The 16,595-nt window shown below is 36.0% G+C and overlaps 1 protein-coding gene across 2 annotated transcripts in view; it reads right to left on the bottom strand.

Annotated features, from left to right (window-relative positions):
• Window positions 1-16,595, bottom strand: part of LOC136847475 (uncharacterized) — a 41,695-nt gene that overhangs the window by 13,234 nt on the left and 11,866 nt on the right. Inside the window, exons 2-4 of one of the 2 annotated variants that reach the window (XM_067119210.1) lie at window positions 15,573-15,636; window positions 14,944-15,027; window positions 5,330-5,506 (exon numbers count right to left, since the gene is read on the bottom strand). In XM_067119210.1, coding sequence (XP_066975311.1) covers window positions 5,330-5,506; window positions 14,944-15,027; window positions 15,573-15,622 — 311 coding nt within the window. In that variant the 5' untranslated portion in view covers window positions 15,623-15,636. The remainder of the gene's footprint in view (window positions 1-5,329; window positions 5,507-14,943; window positions 15,028-15,572; window positions 15,637-16,595) is intronic. The other variant, XM_067119211.1, reaches the window with a different exon arrangement.

The following is a 16,595-nucleotide window of genomic DNA, read 5'->3' as shown; positions in this document are numbered from 1 at the left end:
ACTTTTCTGGCACTCAATTCTAAACACCAGACACTACCTCTCTTGTTCTTTAGTTCTATGAATGCACAGCAGAACTTCCGATTACCTTCCAACCTCTTTTCCTGTAACAGTCTTATTATGAAAAGAGCATCATCCCTACCTCTTCATCTATGAAACTGCACTGCTGTTCACTCTTCACTGTTTCTTGTAATCTTTATTCAAGCATTCTTTCTGTAATCTTCAACAAGTGTTCTATTTGCTTAATTACTCTATAACTATCATTCTCCACATTCTCTCCCTTCTTCCTCTTACCAGATTGCTATTAACAGTTCCAGTATCTGTTCCTCCTACTTTCTAACAAGTATCGCCAACATTACAATTTGCACCTCGGTAAACCTGCTGCTTTGCCTTTTTTATATATTTTACTTATGGCCCTCTTTAATTCTATAGATTGTATGTTTAATTCAAGCCCCTCCCCCCGCCCTTCTTCGCTCAGATCTCTTTCATTTTCTGTTTAAAGGATGCTTATGATAATCTGACCATCTTTGTTTTATGTCATCACCCTTTCGCGAGATATATCCTTCTATATTATTTATGGCACCTGACCCAGATCTTGTTCTTGTCTTTACTTTTTCCTTGAGTTTGATGTTCTCCAAAATGCCCTTTTCACCTTCCCTTGTTCCTAAACTTTTGTTTAGCTCTCTGAAGTTTTCCCAATACCTATGCTTAACACCTTAGTTTCTTTTTCCTCTTTATATTGTTCCTCAGCACCTTCTACATGTCTTCCCTTCCAGTCCTTCAATCCTTTATAGTCCTAGACTTCCACCTAACTGAATCTTTAACATCTTATTACAGTAACAAGTCTTTCCCCATTTAGACACTAAATAACCACTTATTCACCAAACGGCTTCCTCTGCACATTTCACACACGTTTTCACATCATTCCTAATATTTCTACTGTACCAGCTCCCTTCTCTCTTAAGTGTTCCTAAAAGTTATCTTTCTCTTTCATACTTCTTACATTGCTCACACTATTCTCTCTGAAGATCTCATATATCAATTATTTTTCCCTTTGGGCTCTTGTTGGGTTTCCTGCTTCATATCTTGATATCATCACTAGCAACCTATGTTGTTTCACACGTGCATCGACAAGAATTACCCTACAGTTTACTACACTAAAATCTTCCTTCCCTCCTAACCATAAAGTCTATTTGGCCGTATACTCCACCAATTCCATACATTACTAAATGACTATCTGCCTTCACAAAACAGCAGTTCATAAGGACTAAATCCTTGGTTTCCTTGAACCTTCGCATATTCATCTGTGCTCTTCCCAAACTCCAAAATTATTATTTTCTCTCTATACTTTACTATTCTCTCTATACATTACTATTCTAACTACTGTTTCCAGTTTTCCCCCAGACATTTCCTTTTCATGCTCCTGATGGCCCAGCAGGGTGAGTCTGCTGAAATTACATTAACAATATCTTCCCTTACTAGTAACACTGCGATTCTAAGCCTGTCACTAACTCTTTTTACTTCTACCATTTTTTCTTTCCCCTCTCTACTGACTCTAACTCCTACTCTGTTTCTTTCCATCTGTAACCCACAATAATGAAGTTAAACTTATTACCTAACCCATCTGTTTCCCTTTCTCTTCCACCTAGTCTTTTGTGCACGTAGAACATTTACCACCTGCCTCTCCATCACATCAACAATTTCTGTTGCTTCCCTGTCAGGTACCAACATTCCTTGGCGCTACTCCAACCTAAATATTTTTGCTTAAAATTTCCTATATCTGGTGGAAAATAGTGCCGTGAAGCTACGACCTAAGTGAATTCAGTGTGGCAGATTTTTTTAAGCGTTCTGATTTTACTTCAGTTTAGGAAGATTAATAGTATTCCACCGTCAGAATTTAAAGAGTGGCAATACTGTTCAGTCTCTGATCTGTCATACACAGTTTCCCTGTGAGCAAAACTTTTGTAACTGGGTTTTTAATATTTCCTTCTATCAGCGAGTCCATTGCTCCCTTACAGAATTCAGCTAATAATTTTCTTCCTTCCCTTTCTTTTCCTTCTCTACTGTAGGACTGGGCAGAAATATTTCACTTTCAGTTGCTTTCACATTAAAAATTCCTTTCTTTCCAAGCAGTGGAACCAACTTCAAGTCATGAGATGAAGTTGTCTTGTTTCCCCTCGATTTCAGCATCATTTAGTGAAGGCCTACAAATTACCACACTTTATTTATTTATTGATTTTCCATTCACTGTCCAAGAAAAATAAGGTGCATCTCAGAGAAAAGCAATCCAGATGCTGAGTGCAGTTGTTTTACCATACTGTCAGTGGAAGGAGTCTAACAACTCATTTTGTAATTCTCTGTGGATTAACACTTAGGGCACCCTGAACCCTTGTTCTGTTCTGTGTTCGTAGAATTGCCTTTTTGTTTTTTTTAAGAACACACAAAAAATTTTTTTTTTACAAAAGTAATATCCGATCTGTATAATTTATGTCAATTCTGAAACAAAACTCCATTAAAGAAGAGTTGACTATTTCCTGATGACCTTTTTCCCCACTAGTGCATTAGTTCACTGTGAACTCTTCTCGCTCTTATCTGCGATATTACTTCATCCAATACAGTCTTCCCTTGCCTTCTCCTAATTATACCATTATACTTTCCGACTGCATACATTCTGTTTAAAATACTTTCTATCATACATTCTTCTGTTTTTCAATCTTCATACGATCATACTTATGTACGCTCGACAAAGACGATAAGCAACTGTTTTCATTTGTTTCTTCTTGTGTTTATTTTTTTTTTACTTAAAACACGTAATCTCGTTATATTTACTCTAGAATATGACTACACAGTTTAAATTATATCATATGTGTTAAATCTGCAAAACTAAAACGTTGAGATAATTAATAACACTGTACAGTATATACAAGAAGTAACTGAAATTTCTCAGATGGATTCGTTCGTAGAGATCTACAAGGTGTGGATATCTTGTTGTGGCACTCCATATCAAGACGACAATATTCACTCATTGTTATTACATCATCATAAGTAAATTAGTAATGGTAACTGCTATAGTTTCTACCAATCTATGTTCGTATTTCAAAGTGCTTAGTGGCAGTAATGTTGTGACAGCTAATGTAAGTCGAATAGATGTACAGTAGTTAAAGCCGCTAGAGAACGCTGTGAAGAGCCTGGGATTTTTGGGCGGAGAAACACGTCACTGGATGTTACTTGATGTATCGACTATCACAACCAGCTGACTTTGACGTTGCCATGGGTCATACACCCATTGCTGAGTGTTTATGTATATTATCTTCCTCTGTTTGAAAGGAAAACTATATTGTATTTGTATGTCATTCCTTTGAAATATATGCTATTCAGAGTAGGTTCAAGTCTAAGTTCCCAGGTTCCCAGTTTGTTTTACGACGTGCCTTACTAAAGCAAAACTGGATTGCTTCCTTCTTTTATCTTTTTAAATTTGTTTAAATTATTTTGAACTATCGTTTGTCTGATATGTTTCGTGTAATAAAAGCGTATCTCGTTCTGTTTCTTTACATTTTCCTGAGTTCAACCTATCATGACATATATATATATAATATATATATATATATATATATATATATATATATATATATATATATATATATATATATATATATATATATATATATATATATATTATTTATATATACTGCATATGCTGTATATATTGTTATTAACACCAATTATTTGGGCCTAACCTGGTAAGTAAGTGTTCATCATAGAGACGATTTTAAGAACTAAAGAAATTCGAGTGTGTAAGAAAATCAATGTGCATAGGTCGCGATCACAACTATATGAATGACTATATTTTCATGGATACTTTTCGCTAGAGTTTTCTAGTTTGTTTCTTATAGTCGAATTTCCTTTTGAAATCGCAATGAAAGCTGCTTAAAAAACTACTGTCATAAAAAGTCGATTTTTATCAAGGTTAACGTAGGCTGTCAACTCAAAGAATTGCTGACTATGCTCCCACGCCAAACAGTACGGAGTTCGACTATTCAGCTAACACGGCTGCATTATTTGCCGCGAAGCTAAAAGATCTCCCAGTACATTAGCATTTTTTTGTACAACATAAAACTTTTATTGTCTGTGCAGTAGATCTCGAGTTATTTGCAGCAATAGGTATATCTGCTTTACATAGATTTTATCGTGACTCTTTTGCCGATGAAAATGAATTTTCAAACGTAAATATATGGTGGAATTTTTCCACCTTTTTACTATCTGAATTTTACAGTGACAATCGAATCAAACCAAGACCCAGGCATGAATTTCTGAGAAAATTAATTTGAATAACATGGTTACTTCAAATTTCATGTAGCATGTTAGAACGCAATGTATTATCATTCAATTTCTTAAAGAAAATTATGAATAGATTTTTATAAATAGGTCTGTGCTCACACAAAAGCATACTTCTCTCTCTCTCTCTCTCTCTCTCTCTCTCTCTCTCTCTCATCGTAACATTACTGTCATTGCCATATTGTTCCACCCGATCGTCCTTGGGTATAGCCCAAATTTTCAACATTTTCCTTCATTATTTAAGATCGCGTTTCCTCTTACGCATGCATTCTATTCCATTTTGGAGTCATACGGCATTTATGAGTAAGGTTTGGCAAAAGAATGACTGATGTTTTACTCTGAGCTGTCACTACAAAAACGACTTGAACAAATAAGAGATTATTAATGCATTTAAATATCAATGATTTAGAAATGTAGAATTTTATGATATGAAGTTATAGGATGTTAAGAAAACACGAACTTGATATTTTGAAGCTCCGCTCCATTTCTGGAATTGCCAGAAATCACAATATTTTAAATGCACAAAGATTTAAGAAAAATGTTTCAGTTTCGTTGCCGAGTGTACATAAACATATGCATATATATATATATATATATATATATATATATATATATATATATACATATATATATATATATATATATATATATACATTATATATATACATTTATATATGTATGTATGTATGTATATATATATATATATATATATATATATATATATATATATATATATATATATATTGATATATATACATATATATATGTATGTATGTATGTATATATATATGCATATACACATATATATATATATATATATATATATATATATATATATATATATATATATATATATATATATATATATATATATATATATATATATATATATATATATATATATATATATATATATTTTATTTTATTTGGCCTTGTTCAGTTACTCTATAAATTCCTTATGCTCTTAAAGACAATATTGTTTCACGTAATAACTAACCTTTGCCAGATGTCAAGGGCTCTTGCGACATGCTCTTCCTGCAATGGCAGTTTTGTATTGTAGCGGTGACACGTACCAGTCAGACCTGAGCCATATCTATGTGCGTGATATATTTCTTCAGCGTCCTTGGAAGCAGGAAACAACCATTTCAATTCTGTGGCTGGTGCTGGGCTGTTGCTGTAAATGAGTTCAAACTTTGGTTGTACACATACCTACATTATATTTATATATTTGTGTGTGTATATAATACATATATACAGTATATAAATATATATATATATATATATATATATATATATATATATATATATATATATATATATATATATATATATATATATATATATATATATATACATATATATATATATATATATATATATATATATATATATATATATATATATATATATATATATATATATATATATATATATATATATATATATATATATATATATATATATATATATATACACATACAGTATATATATATATTACATTTATGTATGCATGTGGTTATATACACATGGTGGGTGACCTAACTAAGCGGAAGAGCTTGGGGCTTGCATTTGCCTTTCACCTGTCAAACTTCGCTGTGAACTGGTACTAACCTCAGCTGGAAGCACAAGGAAGTTCTTTGGCATAATGGTCTCACTTTATAAGACTAAGAACCAAAAGGCTGTGCTTAGTAAGTGCCCTTTGGCACTTCCCTTTGAAAATTATATATATATATATATATATATATATATATATATATATATATATATATATATATATATATATATATATATATATATATATATATATATATATGACAATGTTAAATGAAAAATAAGCATAATACTAAAACGGAAAGAAAAGGTAAATGAATATTTTCCCCAAAAGTTTTATCAGTCACAAGGACTATAAGCAGGATTCTTCCCATCTCAAACCGCCCAACACGATTCCATCTCCATTCTAACTTTTTAAGTCCTTTGTCACCAGTTCACTTAAGTGGTCATTCTCCATAGTGGCCATGGACATGTGCAGGTGCACGACAATCCATGAACACTTATGACTACCCATGAGCGTGAAACATCTCCCATTAAAATGAAGTCATCTCCCACTACAATGAAATCATCTCCCATTAGAATTAAAGCCAACTTAGTCCATACTTAAACCATCACACCACAGAAAGAAATGATAGCAAAGAGATAAGTCACAAAAAATGCGAAATTACTATTTGTCTTTACACTTACCCCTCCTGCAAGGAACCAGGTCCAGAGCCCTCCAAGTCCTTCTCACTTGGCTCCTCTAAAACGAGTGTATGGCTTTTCACAAGAGCTCTCAACACTTACCCTACAAGCCACTTTTTAATAATGACTAACGTATGAACACCTTCTTCACGACACACCCATATCCAGATCTTAACCGGATAAAAGCTTCTAGAAGATTCAAGACAAAACGCTGACGTGCACTTCTGGTCACGTGTCGCTGATACAGCTGTATCTAAAGGTGACTTTCGTTCGGGCGCTCTGTGCTGAATTCCGCAGACCATCAGGCATTTACCTACGTGCTGGAATGTGCTGAACACTACACTGTCACATACTGTAGTGACACGTACTTATAGAACCAGGCTAGGCCACCACCTTGTGTCGACCTCGACACAGATCATGCTTATTCCACATTTACTCTGCAGCTTCATGTGGCACTGCCATTTCAATGCTTGGAGATTGCTTCTTCTTGAAACACACAAAAATTTGCATCTCAGAAAAATGGCAACACTTATTATCACAATAATTACTAGCAATGCAGCTAGAACACCCGGCAACAATTTGTGATTATGTAACAGTTCTGTATAGTCAATATCTGCATCATCCTCCTTCAACGCTTGCAACATCGTAATGCCTGGTGCTGTCGGTAATTCCACTAAATCATGGAGACAACATGTATGTTGTAGAAAAATGTTCGCCATCGAATTATAAACTCTCCTACTGAGGACGATGAACTCCGTAGAAACTATCTTTCATTCTCCGTCATACAACCGCGACTCAAAAGGAATGATGTTGAAGAGTTCTCGCTGACTTCGGTGATTCTGCAGCTTCTACAAAAGACTGCTGTAGATATTTGCATGGGGACCACTATATACTTGTCGGAAACTAGTACAAAACTAGACTTTGTAGCTGTCATGTCATGTCATGTGTTAATGGAAACTCACAACCCCCAAAGCTATATCTCTTAGAGCAAAACCCTTATTACCACAAACATATTTATTATAGACCAACAAACATTTGGTTTCATAATCTATAGCTGACGACTGATACTTATTACCTATAATATACATCTATTCCCTCCAACGTCACTACTGTATTATTATATGTACTAGGAAAAGACCTTACTATATAACTACGTAACCGCCCTTTATCACTTGTTGGAATTTCAAGTCAACCCCCTGTCTGACAAATGTGCCTTTATTATCCCATAATATCTATATAAATCACTACCTGTAAAAATTATGAAGCTTCATTCTTCAAAGTTGACTCTAACTCCCCTATAGGGAAAATATCTTCAGAAATATGCCCCTCTGATGCTGCTATTTTCGGTTTTACTTGAGATTTAATCTCATTTAACAAAGATTCGGTGTCTTTCTTAATATTCAAAACTGTAGTAGGAACCGTAGCTATACCTATTGTCAAGTCTACAGTAGGTCACCTCTAACCCCCTGAACAGCGAATTACAACAAATATGTATTTCTTAAACCCTCAAACCGCTCGTGTAACTCTGCGTTATTACTACATAATTTCTCCAAAACTCTACCGTGATCAGCTACTTTGGCTTCCAACGCCTCAACACGCACTAGACTTATAATTGCTACTCCCTCTACAGCTTTTACGACCGTTGCAGTTACCCCTATGGCTAAAGTGACCAATGCCCTTTTAAACCTCCTATTTTGACCACAAGAAAGCTTTGTATCATTGGTTTCGTATCCAGATCCCACGTAAGTGTTTCTGTAATTCTATCCTGTGTTCTGTCCACTGTAATCTTAATCTCTGAGAATAAATGTGCTAAAGGATTTGACAAATTTTGTCTAAGACTTGCCATGCTAAATCTCTGCATCTGATCTGGAAACAGAGGAGAGAGAAAGAAAGACCCATAAATAATTGCTGAACCACGACGAAGGGGAAAAAAACAACAATAATAAATACCCCTTTTCTCTTCTATAACACGAAATGGCCCTTCGAACTTGGGACCCAACCTGTAATTTAATTCATTTCTGACATTTATCTTCAAGAACACTTCATTCCCAACTGCAACTCTTGCGCTGTCTGATTTTGTATCACTTCTCATGACCATTGCTTGTGTCTTTGACTCAAGATTACTTCTAAGACGTGCATGTCTTCCTTTAGCTGTAGCAGTTAACAATTTAACCGTATTATCTCATTGTGAAAGGATTGGCAACAAGTCAAATGCACCTCGAACTGTATAACTCAATAATGCCTCCACAGGTGACATACCAGTGGTGTCACTGACCGTTGTATTTATGCTATATCTGACTACATTTAAATATCTATCCCAGTTATTATCATTACCGCCCACTGTTACTCTAAGAGCCTTGAGCACTTTCCTATTAGCTCGTTCACACAACCCATTTGCTTCTGGCCTATAAGGAAGATTATTTACTTTCTTTATTCCCATAATTTCTGCAAGACATTCCAATGTTCTGTTTATAAATTCTCTCTGATACTCCGCATCTGCATATATATTTATTAAAAAACATAACCGCAGCGTCTTCTGCCATCTTATTCCTTAACGGGAAAACCTCCATGAACCTCGTGAACTCATATGTAATCACCAACAAGTGTTTGTGACCAAACCCTGATTCATAAAAGTTTGTTAGCAGATACATATGCACCCTCTGATCAGGGCTACTCAGGATAGGAAAAGACCTAAGTTTACACGACGTTACCCTCGCTGGTTTACATGAATTACACATGGAACACTCCTTCACACATTTCTCCACTGAAGAAAACTTATGTTTCCAAAAGAATTGACTATGGACATTCTTTCTGATACATCTTTTCATTCCCCAAATGTGGACTACCAAATTTACAATGTGTAATCTCCAAAATCACTGGAATCAACTCTTTTGGTACCACGATTTGTGTTGTATCCTCATTATCTTCACTACTTCTCAACCTATATTTTATTTTCCTCACCGACAAATTACCCTCTAATTCTAAACCTGAACAAGGCAATCTATAATCTTTTCTCACTAATTCACCTCTAAGAAACGCCTTTGCTTCTGCTAAAACCTCATCCTCATCTTGTTTGTTCTCCACCATATTGATTTCCCAATCCGGACGCTCACCACTTGCACTGCACACATGTTTATCCTCTTTGTCCCCAAAATGCCCACTAAGAATTTCTGCCACCACGTTATGTTTACCCTCAATGTACTTGAGCTTAGTACCAAAATCTCTAATTGTCAAAAACCACCTGGCCCTCTTAGGAGAAAGATCAGGCTTATTAAAAAGATCCAATAATGGCTTATGATCTGTAAGAACTCCCACTTCGTTCCCCAAAAGCAGCATCTTAAAATGAACCAAACTAAACACTACTGCAAAAGCCTCTTTGTCCTCCATCGTCATTAACCTTTCATTACTTCAACGTGTTTTGCACTTCTTGCTGTAAAAAGCTATTGGATGAATTTTACCCTCAGATTTCTGCATTAAACATGTACCTACTCCTTCCTGACTGACATCAGTCAATAACATGAACGCTATAGAAAAATCAGGGAACTTCAAAACTGGAGGACTCATTAAAGCCTCTTTGGCTTTCTGAAAAGCTACCCGCTGAGCTTCATTCCATGAAAATTGCTCGACATCCCTCAATATCTCTATCAAAGGTGTCGACAACGTAGAAAACCCACTCACAAATCTACGGAAAATACCTGCCATGCCTATGAATGAGTGAACACTTTTCTTATTCTTGGGTGTAGGAAAATTTGCAATAGCTCTAACCATCTCATCATTCATTCGTACACCTTCTTTTGAAATGACATGTCCTAAATATACAATATTCTTTTTCAGGAAATCACACTTGGCTAGTTTAACTTTCAGATCTGCCACCCCAAGCCTCCTGAGAATTTCCCTACGTACTTCTAAATGTTTCCCTATAGAGTCCGTAGCAACTAATGTATCATCAATATACACAAATACATTTTTCCCCAACATCCCATGGAAGACTGTGTTTACTAGCCTCGTAAATGTAATAGGAACACCTGACAAACCAAAAGGTATCCTTGTAAATTCATAGTGTCCTTTCAGGACTGAAAATGCTGTCAACCTTCTACTCTCTTCACTCAATGGCACTTGCAAAAACCCTTGCAAACTTGCCACTGGATATCTGTCTGAGATTGTTTTCTAATTTTTTTCCTGAAACTCACACATACACATATAGAACCATCTTTCTTTGGTGCTGCTAGCAAAGGGAAATTTAATGGAGAGGAGCTGGGTTTAATTATACCTTCATCCTCTCACTTGTTAGCCTCTTGTTCAACCCATTCTTTCACCTTAAAAGTTATTCTATATGATGGGACATATAAAGGTTTAATCCCCTCTTCTAAAAGTATATTGTGTTCTAACACATCCGTCAACCCCAGAGTAGCTCCTTTAAGAGTAATAACATCTGAGTATCCATCCAAAACCTCACCTAACCCCTCTATGTATTCTTTGTAGTCTGCCGCACCCAGACCCAAATGATTTCTAAATATCTCTCTTCTAACCTCTATTTCAGCCTCTGAAAATTCATTTTGCGCCCATATTGCTGCCACTGAATCCATCTCCTCGCTCCATTCCTCCAGATCCACAACATAAGTATTTCTCTGATACCTCCTAACTGACTTATTGCAGTTTAGTAATTCCACCCATGTAACCCCTTTATTTAACACCTTGTTTATTGAAACTATATTCACCAAACCTTCAAGTTTTTCACTGCCTCCCACCACACACACCTGTTTATTCGCTCTAATATCCCTCATCTTTACTTTCACCATAGCAACCATACCCGGTTCTAAAATTATCTCCTCCATTAAAACACCTTTATATATTCTCTTTCCCTCATCATTAGGCTCACAATCTCCCTGTGATTGATAATTTCCCCCTATTTCCTCATTATTCCCACTTATTCCATCATTGTTCCCCATTTCACATACATCCTCCTCCATTTCCTCAGTACCTATAAATGGGATAAAACCACCAGTTTTCACCAACTGCTATAACTCCTTTACTGCCAATCCTCCTACACTCTGGATGGCCCAGTAAAACCTTGTTTCCCAAGTTAACCCCTCTCACCACCAAAACTGATTCCTGTACTAACTGGTTCCCTAGCGAGAAACAAATATCTGCTGCTCCTACAGTTTATGAGCTTGGACATCACACACTTTATCCTCTGAACGCATTAGGTGAAACCGAGGGAACTTCGACTGACAAAAGTCAAAGTCCACTAGACTGACTATTGCTCCTGTATCCACAAAAATGAGAAGACTAGACCCAGCCACGGCTTCCTTCACCACCGGCTTCCGTTCTCCTGTATCTCCCAAAAGTCCTGTATGACATGAGCATTTTGTCCTTTCCAAAAATTCTGTCTATTTTGGGGCTTCTTTGGATATCCTTCCTGAGGGGCTTTCTTATAGCTACTCCCAAAATTCTGACTTACTGGTCTATCATTACCCCTTATCAGTAATGGACAAAGCCACCAATTATTTGAAGGATTCTTACACATGCCGCAATGTCTGGTTCGGCAATATTTCTTAGTATGCCCCTGTTTATTGCAACGAAGGCAACGAAATTGTGGAGTAAGATTCGTAGATTTTCTATCACTCTCCACTTTACTGCAAAAACTATTAGAGGCAAAGTTTGATTCTCGTTGCGGGAAGTTCCTTTGGCCTGTTGCCAAGGTTTTAGGCATCCCATTGAAAAATGTGCTATCTACCGTTGGGCATTTTGACATGTGCTTCCTGATTTGGAAAAAGATAAAAGATTCCTCAGAAGTAGCTTCTATCGGACTATCGAAACTGGTAACTATCGCATCTGGCACGTCATTTAACAACCACAAGAAATTCAGTAATTTTGAAAAATTTCTAATGAAATAGAATCGCCATTTACCAGTCCGAGCCTCTCGATTTCCCCACTAAATCTGTGGCTGCATCAAACAATCGCAAGCTATAATCGACCATGCAACTCTGGCCTTTCCTAATTTTATAAAATGCTCTCATATCTCGAACCAAATCTTCACATTCATCTGCCCCATATGTGGTTCTTAGAAATTTCTTTAAATCCTCCCAAGTACTACATTTTCTGAACTCAAACCTGCGACAGCGTTTACCGACGTATCCAATATCTAAAGCAAGAAACCCTTTAGCTTCATTAAATGCATCTGTATCATCTGTGATTTTTTTGGTAGTTAATTGATTATCAACACTTGCTATAAATATCTCTACTGGCTGTCTCAAACTTCCAATTATCGAGCCCGCAAAGGGTTGGATAGGTGACGTAAACATCGTAATCCTACGAGTCAGTGACTTATCTCCTGAATCCCCACTGCCATTTTGCTGCCTCTCCCCTTCTTCTTTCAACTTAAATAAAAACGACCCTCCCCCACCCCCCCCCCCCGATAAAACTCTGCATGACCTTAAAAGCATATAAGATTAAAACATTGCACAATAACCTCCAAATGAAAAACAAAACACTATGGAAAAGAATCACTTCTTATACCCCACCCCATTGATGAACAAGGTTAACTAACGCGATCTCCCCACAAGAAAAGAAAGAAAAAAAAATCTCAGAAGTAAAATTCACCCTTCGATATTGCCACCGCTTGTCTCCATGCAAAAATTGCAAACCATGCGATTTACTGCTGTCTCCACGCAGAGAAACCACATGTTATAATTATCCCGTACACATTACAACCCATTTATTACATACACATAAGGATATGTTTGAGCCCAAAATGACTAGATAAAACAACAAAGAAAGAGAAAAGAAATTTTCTGAATAAACTGAAATTAAAAGAACTGACTTTTACTGTTTCCCTCTATATCACTGCAACCACTGACATTCATGAAATCATAATTGCACTTGTAATCTAGGACCCAAAATTATACGATTATGTTCAGACCCGTGCTAACGCACTTGATAAACGACTTTCCTAAGACACCAACTAAGTTAAACTGAACAGTTGCCACCACCCGGTTGCATCCGAGCTAAAAAAAAAAAAAAAAAAAAAAAATGCAGCGCGCAGTGTTCCTCTCAGCACGAAGTTACCAACCCCTCTCAACTCCCCATCTATGCTTAAATCCTATTTCTACAGTGTCTCCATGTACCTGAATCCCAACTACTATCACCATTCATACATTCTTCTGTGTGAATTCATAACACTGTGAAAAACTAATTGTTTTACTGCTGCCACCAGATATATCTGTAACCAAAAACAAAACACTTACGAATATGTTGGTAGATATGATCTGAGCAGTTCTCTCTCTCTCTCTCTCTCTCTCTCTCTCTCTCTCTCTCTCTCTCTCTCTCTCTCTCTCTCTCTCTCTCTCAGGGGCTAAATATCCTACAGCTAGTGTATAAATCAAACCGTGTTTACAAAAATAGTTTATTCAGCAAATCCAACATATGACAGGTTAAATGAAAAATAAACATAATACTAAAATGGAAAGAAAAGGTAAATGAATATTTTCCCCAAACATTTTATTAGTCACAAGAACTATAAGCATGATTCTTCCCATCTCAACTGCCCAACCCTATTCTGTCTCCATTCTAACTTTTCATGTCCTATATCACCAGTTCACTTAAGTGGCCATTTTCCATAGTGGCTATGGGTATGTGCAGGTGCACGACTATCCATAAACATGTATGACTAGCCATAAGCATGAAACACCTGTAGAGAGAGAAATCATTTCCTATTAGAATTAAAACCAACTTGGTTCACACTTACACCATCATGCCAGATAGAAAGAAATGATAGCAAAAAGATAAGTCACAAAAAATGTGAAATTACTATTTGTCTTTACACTCACCCTTCCAGCAAAGAGCCAGGTCCAGAGCCCTCCAAGTCCTTCTCACTTGGTTCCTCTAAAAGGAGTGTATAGCTTTTCCCAAAAGCTCCCAACACTTGCCCTACAAGCTGCTTTTCATTACCGACAAACATATGAACACCTTAACGACACACCCATATCCAGATCTTAACTGGATAAAAGCTTCTAGAACATTCGAGACAAAAAGCTGACGAGCACTTCTGGCTGTGTTGCTGATACAGCTGTATTTAAAGGTGACTTTCATTCAGGCACTCTGCACTGAGCTCCACAGACCATCAGGCGATCACCTATGCACTGGAATGTGCTGAACACTACGTTGTCACCTAGTAACATGTACTTATAGAAACACACACACACACATACACACATATATCTAGATAAATAGATATATAGAGAGATTATCTTATAAACCAAAACTAGCGAATTCAGCAGACTGGTTTTAAAAATATTAGAGATATTTATTACTGTTGAACTATTCTAAAACACCAAGGTTTTATGCAAAAACAACAGTGGATAATATTAAACTAACGGTATACTATCTGAAGGTTTAGCCTGATCCGGTATGAAGTTTCTTGTGAAGAATGTCCGACTTGCAGAGCATCCTGAAATTTTTCTGAAAATTGAAATGTATGGAAGGCAGGAATTAGTATTGCACACCCCTTATATTTTTTCAATGTTTCCGAAATATGAACCTCATAAAATAAGCACTGCAGTGGAGCAACACTGGTTATTGTAAATCCATTTTTTGGAATAGATGAATTTAGGCAAAGAGTTACTAGAAGTTGGATGACATAGCAGCTGATGATAATTCTAGAAAAGTATCAAAGTATCAAACGATAACTAAAAGCATTTGGTAAAGAATTTTACATAATAAACCAAGCTTTTCAAGGGAAATAACCTAATGAACTTGCTGCTTTGGTTATTTGCAAAACTTATGAACTGACGTTGATGATATTTTCAGGGAGGATTTATCATTGCCCAGGGAAAATCTCTTCGAATTCAGAAGAATTCTCCAAATGTGTTAAATCCGCATTGTCTGTTTTACAGTAATAGTCGGTTGAAATATCAGATCCGATATAAATGATTATGAATTTGTTTCAGTATGATAAAACCGATAGGACTGGCCCCCTTCATGCCTGAATTGAAGCGAAAACTCACAGTGACTGCCGGTATGCTGTGTCAATCGTCTTCTTTACCAGATATGCCATATTTCAAATCTTTTCTGAAAAAAAAAGAAAATATCACTAGGGTTTAGTGTAAAGTCACTCGAAAATTTTCTGCAGTTTACAGAAAGGGAGAGCAACAGAAAAACAGAAGCATATTTATTTTTCAAGTATCTAGTAGAAATCAGGGCAAGAACCCTGGTCCAATCCAGACTTATTTAAGAAAATATATATATAACTTTCTAGCAAAGTGAATTGATAGTTTCAAAGTGAATTGTACTTCTTGATTTTCTACTGAGCTTTTCTACTTTCTATACTTCTGCATGAGAATACAGTACAAGGCAAAAGTAGATGCGTCGCATCAAGTACGTCTTCTTGATATATTCCCGTTCTCTATGCATGTAAACTTGCAGTCTTTTTTCATGGATCGCCAGAGGGAATTGTCGAAAACAGTTACAAAGCGATTTAAAGAGAGAGACTTCTGTACCTGTTCCATATGTGATTATCAACATGAAGAAAACTAGTGTTTTCTCTGGATGACGCGGTCACTTTACAAAACAAGCTACAGCCCAGAAAGTTAAAACTATGGCCCCATAAGGGGGAACAACCAAGTAAAAATGATAAATTAAATAGGATAAAAAGATTTAGAAGTAAAGGAAGAGAAATAACAAAGAAAACAAAATGAAATAAATAGCAACACACAAGATGAGTAACAAAGTAAAAATAAATAAGGCAAATAACATATAAACCCTGAAATGTGCATCCAGTTTGAACTGTCCTGAATATAGCGCCAATTTGGCCATCTCCCATCTCTAAGCGAGATTGTCGTAGATTTATGAAGTTGAATTTCTTAAAAGATTGTGTATGTATCATTGAGGAAATTTTGATAAGTAGTATGGTTGTATTAATTGATTCCCAATTTACTTCATGTGTTTTGAATATTTTTCTTGTATCAAAACTAAATAACTTTCAGGTTGGCGCCAAAATCGTGTGTGTTAGCGCCAATTTCATGTGCTAT

The sequence above is a fragment of the Macrobrachium rosenbergii genome, chromosome 16, assembly GCF_040412425.1.
Source record: "Macrobrachium rosenbergii isolate ZJJX-2024 chromosome 16, ASM4041242v1, whole genome shotgun sequence".
Classification (NCBI taxonomy): domain Eukaryota; kingdom Metazoa; phylum Arthropoda; class Malacostraca; order Decapoda; family Palaemonidae; genus Macrobrachium; species Macrobrachium rosenbergii.
This window is presented reverse-complemented; position numbering and strand designations above follow the sequence as displayed.